Below are 14,788 nucleotides of genomic sequence, written 5' to 3' on the forward strand. Positions count from 1 at the left end.
CTGAAGTCAGAGGGAAAACAACTATACATGGATCAAGGAGGGGAAAGAAAGTGAGAGAAACTGAAAACACACAGCAGGCGTAAAACAGCCCATGAAAAACTGCATTTCTTCCCCAGCATCATCAATAACATTGATTGCGTTCATTTTTATCAGCGTGTTTTATCCACACAGAGTTCAACCTCACACTCAAAGGCACGATCGGATAATCCTAACAGTTTTCTGATTAAATTTGAGTTAGAGATTACCACGATTCAGTACATCCATCGCAACACCTGTAAGTAGATACAGTTTTAGTAGCTACAGTATTATTGGCTTCAGCATTCCCAAACTGGTTTGTAGATAATGAGCTTTGTCTTCCAGAGGTTTGCGTACTTGTAGTAACTAAGATGGATGAGAAAAAACAGGCACAGGGTGATAGAAATCATGATCATTACAGAGATTAACAAATGAGTAACTGGATGGCACAGCACAGTTACTCAAGGCAGTGGGCTCATGCTGCATTTTGTGATTGCAGGGGCTCTGTATGGGAGCAGATGACTGATGGCTGGTATTATCAAGGAGAACAGAATATGTCCTGTTTTAACCTTTTATTTGTTCAACATTTACTGTGTGGGTGATGTTGAATTTCTTATTACTTGAAGAGATATTTTTCTTCCCCTTGATAAGGGGGAGATGATCAAAGGAATGATCAAAGCTTGGCAAAGTCCTCATAACAAGTATCTGTTAAAACGGATCTGTAATTATAAAAGGAGTGTATCTATCCTCCAGTTTTATTTCCTGTTGTTTCTACAGCATTGCATTTTTTTTTCCTACAACAGTAAAAGCAAAGGAGATAAAAACCAAAGAATTTAGAAAAAAATTAGCTGTTCTAAAGACATGGAAAAGATAGACAACTGTAAAATACTGCCTTTATTGGTTTGTTGCTGGATCTACATAGAGATTAAATAGCAGTGCCACGTATTTTTAAGAGAATAGTTCTCAAGTGCATAACTATAGCAATAACTAGGGCACACTTCATTCTGGTATTATTGTATTTAGGGCAGGCATAAGCATCTTGTCTCAGCATGAGATGTTCACACATCTAAAGTTACTCCTTTTGAACTGGAATGTTTGGTCTAAAAGTGCTGAAAAATTAAAAAAAACTTGCACTGATGAGTGCACTCGATGGCTTTCAGGCCATTTACTGAGTAACGCCTGGGCCAAAGTAGGGTGAGGTCACCTGCCTTAGTCATAGTGCTGCTGCACTCGGTATGTGTGAGCATAGCTGCTTCCAGCACAGAGCACCAAGGCCACCATCTTCAGCAGTTGGTGGTACTGAGGTCTTAGCGATCAGGAGCCATTTACTTTAAGCTCAACGAATTTCTCATCAGATACTTGAATAAAAATACCTGGTGGTTGTGATAACCTGAGAACAGAGCATGAGGACCTTTGGGTTTGTAAAGTACATCATTTCAAAGTAGAAAGAATTGACCTGCCAGTACTATGACTGTCCATCTACTGGTTTCCACCTTCAGTCCAGCTATCAGTGATTCAAATGTGGCTGCTCCGCTCCCTGTATGACTGTTCAGACCTCTACCCCCAGCAAGATGGCTGGGACTTCATAGGACTCCATAGAGAACCAACCTAAAGACCTTCATCAGATCACGACACAGTGGCGGTGGCAAAACCTATGCATGCCAACGAATGAGCCAAATTAGCAGGAGTACTGATATGCTGTCACTACTCCAATATTCCTAAAATATTTCTCATCACTGCCCAAGAAAAGAATGACACCTCAGCTGCTGACAACTGTGCCATTACATTTGCTGTTCAGAACAAATGAATGGACTACAGAATGTTGCAAAGGTGGTAAATAGACCGGTATAAGTAAAATACAATTCAAAATGGTAATGCAGTGATTAGATTATTTGTCTGAGTCTATGATTTAGTTTAAACAGTGCTGACAATGGAGCTGGAGTTCCATAATTTCAGCTGAAGAGAATTATGTCTGCACTCTGCTATTTTCTTTGTTCCCTCGCTGTCACACAGATTGCTGTTATTTAATGGTATTTGCAGAACAAGGATAAGCTAGAATTGTCTAAGAAATTTAAGAACAGGGCTATTTTTTATGTAGGGGTTCATGATTATATTATTCACTCTGCCATATTTTGCCTTTTGTGTTTTCAAGATTCTTTGCTGAGAAAATAAAAATAGATGTAGTACAGATGGCACATAATATTCTTACAGTAAGTTTTCTACTCACAGTTTATTCCTCCTCAGTCTGGAATAAGGGTTGGGTGAACATCTTTTCCAAGAATCACATCAGTATAGGCAAGCACTGTAACGGCAATTAAAAGGTTCTAAATAAAACTCTAAGTGGAAGCGTACACTGCAGCCTCACTATGATGCGTGCTAGAGTTGTTTATTTATCCACAGACTTCTGACTGGCTAAAAAGGTACAGCTGGCCCTTCTTTTGGTACAACCAAGGTCACGGCTTTGAATCTCACAGAGCAAAGTTGATTTCCACCAGCTGACGGCTCGACCAGTGTTTATTTAGTTCATTCTTTCCCAGATCCGATCTGCATCTTTCCCAAACCTCAAACCCATTCTGCTGTACAACTTTGTTACTTAAAAGCCAATAATAAAGCACAAGTCCAGCTCTCAGAGCGACGAGGCCAGGAAAGCAGCAGTTGTAGTGGCAAGACAAACAGACCATGTGAAGGAAGGTGAGTCCCTGCCACGCTGTGGAAGACAGCGATGTGAGGTGTGCGTGAGCACGAAGGTGCTTATAGGCAGGCCAGAATCAAGAAGAAAGATGCTGTCAGTGGATTTTGCCCATGCCCAAGCCTGCATCCACAAGGAAAGCTTCATTTCAAGTCTTTTTCCTGCGTCAGAGAGGAGGTGCTTTGGCTGCAGCAGTCCTTACCCAGCGCCCTTTTTGTTACGTGTAGTTCAGAGTAAAAACAGCCTTGAAAACAGAAAACGCTGGGCATGAAGTTCTGGAGTCACCAGGCATTCTTGAAAACCAAAACAGAAAAGCTGAGATGGGTTATTCGCTTCAGGATATTTTTCCCCCAGAGATTACGATGCTCATCAAAATGTGGATTTACAGGAAAAGGGAGACCAAAATTTGGACACATTTTAATGATGTTCAGCGGAAGCTGTGCCCTCTCAGCTTTTCTCCCATACGAGAATAAAATTTAAAGATTGTCATACCTTATTTGAATTGCAAAAATATATCAATTTTATACTTTAGAAACATCTTTTTTTTTTTTTTCAGTCAAAAGTATTTCTCATTTACAAGTATCTTTTTTTCTTCCTTCGCTATTTTGAAAGAAAACAGATTTACATAGGATTAAATAATCCACAGGCAAAAATAAAAACAAAAACAAAAAAACACAGAAAACAAAAAACCAAAAAAAAGCACCAAAACCATTTCATTTTAACTCAAAACATCTTTTCATTCTTCCCACCTGCTTCCCCCCCCCCACACACACCAGGGCTTATTTCACTTCAGCTTGAAACCTATCTTTGCTTCCAGTTTTTTGCCACACTGACAAACCCACATCCAGCTCCACTAACAGAAAGGCCTCAGACAGGGAAATGCGTAGGAAGGGTTGGGCTATGCAACTCTCACTAGTGCTACAGCTGGGCTGATGTTGGCAGAACTGGGCTCTATCTGCGCTGCCTCCACTGCCGAGCTCGCTGCCGGAGCCGCCGCAGGGACAGGCTGATGGGCTGCTTTCCAAATTTCCTCATGATTTCCTTGATCCTTGCCAGGTTGGTTTTGGAGATGGTGAAGTCGCAGCGGGTAGCTCCCATGTCGTAGCCCACCTCGCAGTTCTTGGTGGCGGTGGTGTAGCCTTCTGCTTTCACACTGACCATGTATTCCCCTGGGTTGAGAAGGCGCCAGTAGTCCCCATCAGCTCCTGCGTGGAAAAGAGATGCTTTTAAGACAAGGCTCCTTTCTCCTGCAGTGCATACTGGTACCCAAGGTGGGCTGGCATGCAGCTCAGGCTGGTAGCCAACATGAGCTGGCGGATGCTTTTCAGCTGACACAAGTAGAGATGAGATGCTGGACTGGCAATTCTGCATGTGTCCTTCACAGCCATCCAGACCTTGTAGCTAACAACAAACTCTTGAGGCCATCACAGAAACCCAGCAGTCCTTTAATACAGAGGAATTTTAGGGTAACCTAGATATGCAAGCTCCCCAGCCCAAGAGGCAAGGGGAGTGGGATGCACTCCTTGCTGTGTGTTCCCCAAAAATCTTTCATCTGGAGCTCCAATAGGAAACCTCACAGCTGGAAGAGATCATCTCTGGATGGGGCTCCACGCAACCTAATTTAGCTGTAGATGTCTCTGATCATTGCAGGGAAGTTGAACCAGATGGCTTTTAAAGGTCCTTTCCAATTCTAACCATTCTGTGCCACCCTATGTGGTGAACCACTGCTCAAAAAAATAGTGGAAAAACACGTTCTTTATTCTGAATACATGTTGTTCATGCCTTAAGAAGAAATGTTCCTGATTCAGAGATACAACATGGACATGTGGTGTTGGACCTGGCTGTGTGCAGATGTAACTAGATGGGCTTGTACACGAAAATGCAAACAAAGCTTCCATGTGCAAGACAATAGAAAGGAAAAACCCACCTGAACTTTTATTCCCTAATCAGCCTTCTCTAAACTTAAATACAAAGTAATCCTACTTCCCCCCAGATATTCCACTAGATAGTAAAATACACACAGGGCTGAAGGAAGTGTCTCCAGCAAAACCAAGCTGCAAGAAGAGCAGTTCATTTCCAGAAAGGACCACCTTAAAGAATGCTTTCACATGAATGCATGGAGAGGAAAAGCAAATAGGGGTTAAAATAGCACATGGTAGAGACATCATTCCCCAGGGAAAATTGAGTGAAGTGTTACTGATGTGAATGCAGACTCGCCAGCACATGGGTAAGGTGACAGCCTCGTGGTAGGAGGATGGCTATGAGGCTGCCCCATGGCACAATGTGCCTCTCCTTCTCCTGCCAGCCCTACAGGAGAACATGGCACCAACATTTTCAAAACAATGGGGGGGGAAAAAAAAAAAGACAATAGGTTTCAATCAAGCATGCAATTCTATATATAAATAGAAGCACAGCATCTCTTGTACAGAGAGGGTTTTTTGGTTGTTTGTTCTTGTTTTTAGCTCTAATGACAGCTGACAGCCTTACTACCACTTGCCTTGGGTTGCTTGCAACGCAGTGTTGCAAAAGCTAAAGATCATTTGGGTAAAAATATGATATTTGGGAAAAGATCAGACTGGCTGGCCTTGGTTTAAAGAAATATGAATTTAATTTAGGTAATTTAATTTCACGGTAAAAAATTGCAAATAGCAAGTCTTAGCAAAACAGAAATATGAACTATACTGTGGTATTGCAGCCTCTGACTGCAAATGTGAAACTATGTGCAAGCACACCCGTGTTAGATCTTGTATCAGCACCTTGCTCAGGTTTTTCTTTCAGCCACTGTGACCCGTTGTGAGGTGGCAGCCAAGCTCCAGATTTCCTATTTCTTAGACCTCAGGAACAGGAACAGGGTCTGCTGGCATCCTAACCAAAAGGCAAAACTGAAAGCTGCCCACATTGCTTGAATTTCTCCCTGAGGGCCCACTTTGAGCTGTAGAGCCCCCTCAGCTCTGGGAGTTCCTGTGCTCCCAATGTGGCTCCCTATGGGCTCAGCTTGCAGCCATGCTGTGTAATGCCCCTCAAGGGAAAAGGGGATCAAGAAGGGGATTGGGTTCCCACTGGTGTGTCCACCATCACATCCCTGGGGATGCTGCATCCTCACCCCAAGGCTGACCCACATTTTTCTAACACATTTAATAAGCAGTTTATCACAGCCACACACCAGGAAAACATCTACCCATTGGCACACCACTGGGAAATCATTACAACACCTAATATTAAGCTGTGAGCAGGATGCATTTCATTCTTTGATAGGATCATGTGGTGATGGGTTGATGGTTGGATTGGATACTCTTAGTGGTCTTTTTCAACGTGAATGATTCAGTGATTCTCTGATGCTATGATTTATGATTTACTTTAAAATTAAGTCATTAACATAAATGTAACAAATTTTATTAAATACCCTATACAAACTATTCTAATACTCTGTTACCTGCAAAAATGTCCCCAGAAAAGCAAGTGATAGTGCTGTATGCCCAATGCATATAATAACTAAAACCTAACTTCTCCACTGAAAGGCAGCCAGCAAGGAGGAAAAAAAAGAAAGTTCTAACACTAGAAATATGCCTGAGACTAATGATATTAAATACTAACTAGATGCTACTTCAAAATCTTTGAATTTGGTTACATAATGTCTGCTGAAAGCACATTAAGTTTACCAAAATATTCATAATTTTTTTTCCCTGAACATTGTGTGAAATTAAATTAATTACGCTTAATTGCAAAAAAAATCACACAGAAATACACAAGTCTTTGAGCTCTGGTACAGGCTCCAGTACAAAATGCTTCACTGGAAGAGATCTGTATATTTCTTGGTCAAGATTTGCTTTGAGAATTCCAAAGTGTGCAAAAATGCAGAAAATGATTCACCCTTCACTAAATATTCCAGGTTTAATCATGTATTAATTGTTTACTGCATGCAGCTGGTACCAAACAAAATGCAATCCCTTCCCAGGGACTGGGCAGCCTGGTCTGGTGGTTGGCAACCCTGCACATAGCAGGGGGGTTGAAAGTAGATGATCACTGTGGTCCTTCTCAACCCAGGCCATTCTACGATTCTATGATACTCAGAAAGATGCCACCTAAGTCTGATTTAAAACACAATGGCCATGGTAAATGAGATGCATTTAGGAAACTACTTTCCCTCTGTGGTGGAAATTCCACTGATCTCTGCTAGCAGGAGTGATGAGATTTAGAGATGTGGTTAGTAGGCATGGTGATGATTAGTTGGACTTGATCTTCATGGTCTTTTTCAACCAGAATGATTCCATGATTCTAAGACAACCCAGAAAACTGACTGCATTTGGAGCATCAGGGAATAAGGGCATCCAGTAAATTCCTACACCCAATTGATGAACTCCTTTCCAAAGGTTATCTCATAGAAAATAGTCCACGTCTAATCATAACACCATATAGAATCATAGAATGATTGTAAATCAAATATAATCACAGTGAATCAATAACTGCATCTGCATCAAGAGAAAATGGCATAATCTTCCATAAAGCTCTTACTCTCAAAATCAATAATTCCAAATAGCCTATTAATATTACCAGCTTAGTGCCGCCAGTCTCCTTTTCCCATAAGACATATTGTACTTCCAAGAGAAAATAAAAAAGTGCTTTCTGTGCACATTTGGTGAGAGATTTTCTCAAAAAAAAATAATCAATGGTGTTAGAAAACCTTTGCAGGCAATTCTGCCTACTCTACAAGGTAGTCTACCACCAGAGAAACAGCAGGTACCTTACAGCCTAGGTTGCTTGAAACAAAAAGAATAAAGATGGTGGCCATAACTCTCCTTCCATATGGACTATTTTTATATCAAGACAATTCAGAGGTTTAAATGGATATATATATATTTTTTTCATTTTAAAAGGTATAGAAGGAAGGAGAATGGCAACAATCTGCCTTCTTTCTCTGATGTTATATGTGGCACTTTAGCTTTTTGTCTCCAGCAACATGTACATTGTTATCTGCCTAATACAAAACAAGATAAAGTCCTGTAGCTCCAATCTAAAAAGTGATTCCCAAACACAGTAGCAACTTCAGCATTCCTCATTAAAAATATAAGTTAAAATTATAAAGCAATTACTTTTGCTTGCACTGAGATGGCCTTAAGCCACAAAAACTCAGCAGTAAGCCTAATGCAAGTAGCTGTGAGCTTTCAAGCGGTACAAGCTGGGCTCTGGGACCTTGTGCACTTCTCCCCATGCCACCAGGACTCTCATCCATATGCTTGTTCATTGTCTTTAAACAGCTGATTTTTCTGTCATGTGGGAATCCAGCATACAGAGAGCTGGAGCCTCTTGCACTTATTTGGTCTCAACCAAGAAATACATTAATTCCATTAGCAGAATAATGCAACTTACAGTTTGTGGCACTCCTCCAAGACAGAGAAAACCAAGTGATTACTTTCGTTCCTGCCATCATCTCCCACTTGTCCAATTGTGAAATATTTAAGGAAGAGTCATTACTGCCTAATTAAGTATCTGTTATTCAACGTTCTCTTTTACAGCAGAGACGCAGTAACACTGAAATAAAATTATTTGTAAACTAAGACAGATATTCCAAGATTTATTACCGTCTCCAACAAAAGATTCAAGAGGTGGTAGTCTCTTATCTTTGTGGTACTCCATAGCCTGGATTCAGCCAACACACCAAAGTGTGCCATCTTGCACCTCAGCAGCCAGCCCTTGCCATCACCTCTTGCTTACCCATTTCCTCTCCATGCCCCTCTCCCAGTGTCAGAGCTCACAAGTGCCCCAGCCACTGGGTCATAAGCAATCACACCCCACAAACACAACAGCTGGTGGACACCATCCAGCCCCTGACCTGCCAACAACAGTTTTCAGGTATTACTATTAATCCTGTAGTCACTAGTGTCTATTTAAGGCAATGCTTTATTTAGTTCCATGTCTACTTGCCAGGCCATTAAATAGGTCTGGAGTTTACTCTGAACACAAATAGCTACATCTGGGTGTAGATCAAACAAGGCTAACAGACATTTGTGCATTTTTTACTTTTAGCTATACATACTGAAAGTTAATTCTCAGGCTGACATTCACCCATACAAAGCAGTGTTTTGGCTGAGCCCCATCTTTCCCAAAGCTGTGATGCTTTGCAGAAGATTGCAGTGTGTGAAACCCCTTCCCTGCAGCAGCTGTTCCTCCTCTGGACACAGCTCAGGCTCACGTCTCCAACACATTCCCATTACTTAACAGCCAGAGGAACACTGCCTGGCAAACTGCTACGACAGCCTTGTTTGTCAGTGCTGCAGTTACTCCGGGTTGAATATGCATTAGCTTTTCATGAGAAAAGGAGGAATAAAAATTCTTTTAACATAGCTTGACTTAAGCAATTGATTAGTGGCAGATGGAAGGTTATTTGCTCAACACTATCATCATTTATTACCTGTGCGAATGTCATGGTTAACACCTTCTACTGAAATAATGGCATTTGGGATTCCCCTTCCATGTATGTCTTTCACTATGCCCTTGATACCCCGATGGACCTGTTGGGAGAACGAGCAAAAAAATAAACATTACTTAGCAAGGAGCAGTGCTGTCATTAGAAAGACGGAGCAAATCACAAATTCCACATGTGAATTAAGCATACCTATTTTGGGGTTCATACAATGTGAATTCAGCTTACAAATACTGGCAGGATCCCAGCAACACTGAATACGAGAGACAGATATAACACGCAGATAAAGCAGCAGAAAAGGAAGCCAACAAGTGGGTCAGGAGTTATGATGCTCTTGAATACCTGCTCCATGAAAACGATGAGGGACTCCCGGTTGTTCTCCCACTCCTCAGGCAACTCGCTCTCGTGGGGATACTTGTCACAGCCCACGTAGATGGACAGCTCAAAGCAGTTGGTGTGCAGATAGCTGAAGTCATTTATGCCTGTCAATGGGGAGTAAAAAAATACAACAGAATGAAGTAAAATGGAAACAAAGCAGTTTTAAACATATATCTAGTTTATATATATATAAGCTTGTAATGAGTGAAAGAATCTATTCTGTGTTTCCTCTTATGGCTTTGCAAAGGAACAGAATCTGTATCATTTGCCCAGAGAGGCTGTGGATGCCCCGTCTCTGGAAGGAACCAGATTGGATGGGGCCCTGAGCAGCCTGGTCAAGTACTAAATGGGGAGGGTGGTGGCCCTGCATGTGGCAGGGGGGTTGGAGATTCATGATCCTTGAGGTCCCTTCCAGCCATTCTGTGATTCTGTGATCATCACTCTGTGATAGGGACTTCCATTAGAAATCTGTCCTGACCAAAACCCAGGAACATCAGTGCCTGGGAGGAGCTGCAGCTTGTCTGCATTACAGAAAGTGCTGTGACCTTTACAAAGGCCTCGACTGCTATGGAAGACTGTATTTAGATTCAGATCTCAACTATTTCCATTTTTCAGCTTTCTCTTCCAACTCCTGCAGCTATTTTCCTTTGGAAAATTCCATTTATTAGCTCTTTACAACCACACAGATAACATGGTACGGCCTGTGAGCATTAGAGAAAGGAGCGATAGGAGCTTCCTTCATTACTGTCCACTTGCTTTTACAATAAAAGAATATTTAAGTAAATGTTTACTCATGATCACTAAGTGTTATACTTCACAATGGCAAAGATTATAAGGAAACGCATTCACTCCTAATGGAAAAGAGTTACAAACTAAAAAAACTATAGTCCTGTCCAATTACCACAGAGCAGTAGTCAAATATTTAATGAGACCTCAGAGCCTCCTGGGTGCAGAGTTGGAGGGTTATGTAAGGCAGATGTTATGCTCTTCGCATTTCTTGGTGGGGAAAGCCTGAATATCAGACAGTGGCATATGCTGCACTGCACAAATGCGCTTCCCTTCCATCTGAGAAACAGCCACAATTATTTTTCCCTCACATATTCTATCACATCCTGATTAATCTATTGTGAAATGTTTTGCAATACATAGCAATTGCTCAGTTTTAGTATGTGTATTTTAGAAAATGGCTTAACGTTGCCAAGAGCAACTCTCTGTGTATTAACAGGCAATTCCAGCCTTGAAAACACTAGAAATAAAACAAAATTCATCTGTTCTTCGCCTTTGAGAGCACACCCAGTGCAGAAATGTTATATGTAAATTTGCCTAAAGAACCTGCATTCATTGCAGTCCAAAATGAATGTAGAAACTGTTATACATTCAACTAAAGGGTAAATAAACAGAAAGTTGAGTGACCAATGTATCTATGCTTGTGTCAGTGTGGGAATACAGAAAGAATGGAATGGAAAAAGTATGACAGAAATTTGCATTCGATTCTGAAATCATATCTGGAAAACACAGGGTGCTGTTTGTTACTGTCAGCTGTAGAATATGCCCATGTGCATACGTGCATGTCTTTCTCTGTGTGTACACATATCTACACCACAAAATTCATTCCATTTCTTGATGAAGAGATGAGGTCTAAAACCATCCCATAGGTTGAATGGAGACCACATCATCCGAGGTCCAGCCTAGGCTCTGGGATGTAAAGAACAAAGGCAAAAGCAATATTTCAAGCATTTCTCTCAAAGACAATATTGGAAGTCTTATTATTATGGAATAAAGCAGGATATGTAATATAATGAGAAACATCATAAAGCAATAAAATAGATCAGATGAACAAAATACAATATGCAATCATTTCTAAGAAATCAAGACATTATTCAGCATCCACATTGCACACCGTTACTTAATGTAACTTAATACCAATATCTGTCAGTGACATGGCCAGTGCCATCTTTTTTCTATTGATTCATAATCGTGTTTCTGTAGCACTTAGGAAAATTAAGCTCATAAATTATATAATTAAGCAGTCAAATTGGCAAGTTATATATTTTTAAAAGAATTTGGAGAAATGCATACAAACCTATCATTAGACACTGAGCAGTTCAATCTTCCTCTTCCCCCTCCCTGAAACTCACCCACCACTTTTTAACCTCCTGAAAAAATATTTTAAAAGTTAATTCTTGGCTCTGGCCTTCAAAGGCTGGCCAATGTTAATCACATATGGGCCAATGTAAAAAAAAAAGTCCAAAGCTGAGAAACGTTTATGCACTGAAACTACCTGCAAGTTACAAACAAGAGCCAGCTCCAATAAAAATGTGGTCTGCACAGATGCTTTCCTGCATCTGTTTGCCATTAGGGCTGCAGTGGCTCCTGTTATCATTCAGGCACGCTGCTTCCTTCTTAATTCTGTAGAAAGTGTTGTCTAACTGATGCACCTGGAAATAAAGGTTTTGAGTAGAGCTGTGATGATTCTGCCAAGCGCCTCATCAGTCTGCTCAAGTGTGCACCCGTAGAGATAACTGCAGCTATTGCTGATAATAATGTGTCTTTAATTGGGCTTCCCTAGAAAGTGATGCTCTGACTGCACTACAGGACACAGCTTCCCCTTTGTGCTCAGTGACAGTGACACAGGCTGGAGCACACCGTGAGTGATGTGCTCTGTAATTTATTCTGGCAGCAAAAATGCCTGTGGAGCCTATTCATATTTTCAGCGTGAGCACGTCCAGGTCTCTTAAAAAGAAGATGGCAGCAGGCAAGCAGGTCTGTTCAATGTAGCTCAGGTTCCCCTGGTATATAGGAGATTTGGTCTGAGTTGTTGTTCTCCCAGCAAAACATCTTGAATGTAGAGAATCTATACATTAACACCTTGCACTTCTGGAAACCCTGGTAGAAAACAGAATGGCCATTGGGTATTAGTGACAAAGCAGCCCCTGTCAATCTGCTACTACCTGATGATGGGCAATGAATGGATTTCCAGAGGAGGAAATATTGCTCTCCCAGCACACTTTATCACCTTTACTTCTGCAGTGCATACCAGGCAGTGATGTCATTATCATGTTTAACAGCGTAATGGCGCAATGCATGGGAATTTAGGAGGAAATTCTGTACTCAGAGGGTGGCGAGGCCCTGGCAGTGCTGCCCAGAGAAGATTGGATGCCCATCTCTCTCACCATCTCTTGGTGCTCACATCCATGGATTGGTCTTGGGCAGCCTGTGCTAGTGGGGGGCACCCAGCCCGCTTGAAGGTTGCAACGAGGTGACCTTCAAGGTCCATTGCAACCCAAGCCGTTCTGTGACTCTACCAATTTCCTCAGACACCTACTTCCAGCCACAGTGTGCCACGAGGCGCCATTAACTGTGCCGTCCTCCTTCTGGAAGTCCTCTGTGTGACACGCTCTCCTCCTCGCATCTGTCATCAGCCGGTGCGTGGAGGCGTAGGAGTAGGCGAGCCAGCGAAAGACGTGGTCATCTGGCGTGGGTGTGTAGTCCTGTGTTTTCCACAGGGACCTCACCATGTCGTAGGGGTACGCCACCACCAGCTCTCCTCCCTGCAGATTGCCTCCCAGCACAAAAGGAATTTTTTCCATCCATGCAATGATTGCTCGCGTCTCCACTGCCACCTAGGAAAGAAGGAAACAGTTTTGTTGTGGCCTGTGAGATCAGGAAATCTTCTGGAGGCAAACTGGAAGATGCTTCACACAGAGCGAGTAGTCAGCACAAGAAACGCGGCCAAGAAGAAAACATTTTAATGACAGTGCCTGCCAGACACGTTTTGGAGGCCACTGACAACCCATAAAAGCTAACACAAACCTTAACATTTTTGCTTTATCCTGCAGGAGTGATCTAGAACCAGCAAGCTGTCAGATCATAACGCTGTGCCCAGCGGCATCAGCTGGAATGAGTTTGGGAAATAAGGATTTTAAGCAGGGAAATATTTCTAAAGCCCACAGAACTGCTGCAGTTAAGTGCCTTCTCTGCAAAACAGGGGACACTTGGCCACTATAAATAGTTATTTCAAATGCCATGCAAAAAATAAGTTAAATTTTAACACGGCTAGCATAAGCCACAGTGATGTTATTTCAAGCAACATCAAGAAAAAAACAGGAAAAATCTGCATGGTGCATACCTTGGAAAAGAGCTCATCCATGCTGCAAAGCTGGGGAGCAGCCTTATTCAGAGATGAGCCCAGCTGTGGGCTTATGCTATGTTTCTGTTTCTTTACCTGCCTGGGACTCAAATTTAGGTCCTCCAGTCCTCCAGGTTCTCCCAATAGATGAGGGAAAAGTTGGCACTCCAGGAAGCTGCTCCCTTCCCAAGGGCAGCTGCCAAAACATGGGACCCAACTGCATCTTTGTGGTGCAATTTTATTTCCACTGACTACCAGGGAAGCCCAGACAGTTGTCTTAGAGCAGGTATGCAGCTTCACCCAGTAAGCTGCATTTTCCATGAAAAATATAAAGCTCAGTCTTTCAACCTGCCCCCAACTTCATCTTCCCATCTCTCCGGAGCCAGTGTTACTTACGGTGGCATTTTCAGACAGGTACCAGTCAGGAATGGGGATGTGATGGTTTGGAACTTTCTTTTTGCTCTTCGTCTGATCTTCAGACTCCCAGAGCAAAGAGTTTAAATCGGGGAAATTATTGTTGATGTCAATGCCATCCTGAGTCCATCGACCTAAGGACCAGCCCCCTAATTCTGAGCCCTTAGATTGAAGGGGAAAAAAAAAAAAAAGAAAAGAGAAATGATTATTCAGATTATGATAATCTGTAATCCCCAGCAAGTAACTGGGGATGATCCATGCACAGAAATGGAAGGATGAATTAGTTCTATCACAGAAATGGATGAATTAGTTCTATCACAGAAATGAAAACTTGGTTTTTAATTTTTTTTATTTTGAGTTGATTGAGGTAAAGCCAAAGACAAAATACATGGGGTTAGACAAAATGTTCTGGTTCGTTTTCAAGGTTTCTGCTGAAGACTATTTTTCCCTAGGTTACAGTGGAGGTGGCATATATCCCTTCAATGGCTGTGAGCACAGCTTTTTTATTCTAGTCTGCTGCTACAGACTGCCCAGGAAGATTTTCCAGTGCACCTGAACAGAGTCCATGAATTTTCCCTTCCCGTTGTCTGTCTTTTTCCAGACTGAAATATCATGATGCCCGACACACTGTGTGCTCTTTAAAGGTGCTAGTTGCTATATTAAATTTCAGCTACGAGAGAACACAGATTTTCATGTGCTTAAGTTTGGTTTCTCATGGCAAAACAGGCTGCGCAAATTCTCC

General features: G+C 41.9%; 1 protein-coding gene across 1 annotated transcript in view; it reads right to left on the reverse strand.

The window, feature by feature from the left end:
• Positions 1-905: 905 nt before the first annotated feature.
• The window catches only part of CPXM2 (carboxypeptidase X, M14 family member 2), a 66,164-nt gene continuing 52,281 nt past the window's right edge, over positions 906-14,788 (reverse strand). The window contains exons 9-13 of the mRNA XM_031597347.2: positions 14,029-14,208; positions 12,829-13,126; positions 9,468-9,607; positions 9,114-9,213; positions 906-3,909 (exon numbers count right to left, since the gene is read on the reverse strand). Of these exons, the coding sequence (XP_031453207.1) occupies positions 3,656-3,909; positions 9,114-9,213; positions 9,468-9,607; positions 12,829-13,126; positions 14,029-14,208 (972 nt within the window). The 3' untranslated portion in view covers positions 906-3,655. The remainder of the gene's footprint in view (positions 3,910-9,113; positions 9,214-9,467; positions 9,608-12,828; positions 13,127-14,028; positions 14,209-14,788) is intronic.

The sequence above is a fragment of the Phasianus colchicus genome, chromosome 8 (genome assembly GCF_987193195.1).
Source record: "Phasianus colchicus chromosome 8, bPhaCol1.hap1.1, whole genome shotgun sequence".
Classification (NCBI taxonomy): Eukaryota; Metazoa; Chordata; class Aves; order Galliformes; family Phasianidae; genus Phasianus; species Phasianus colchicus.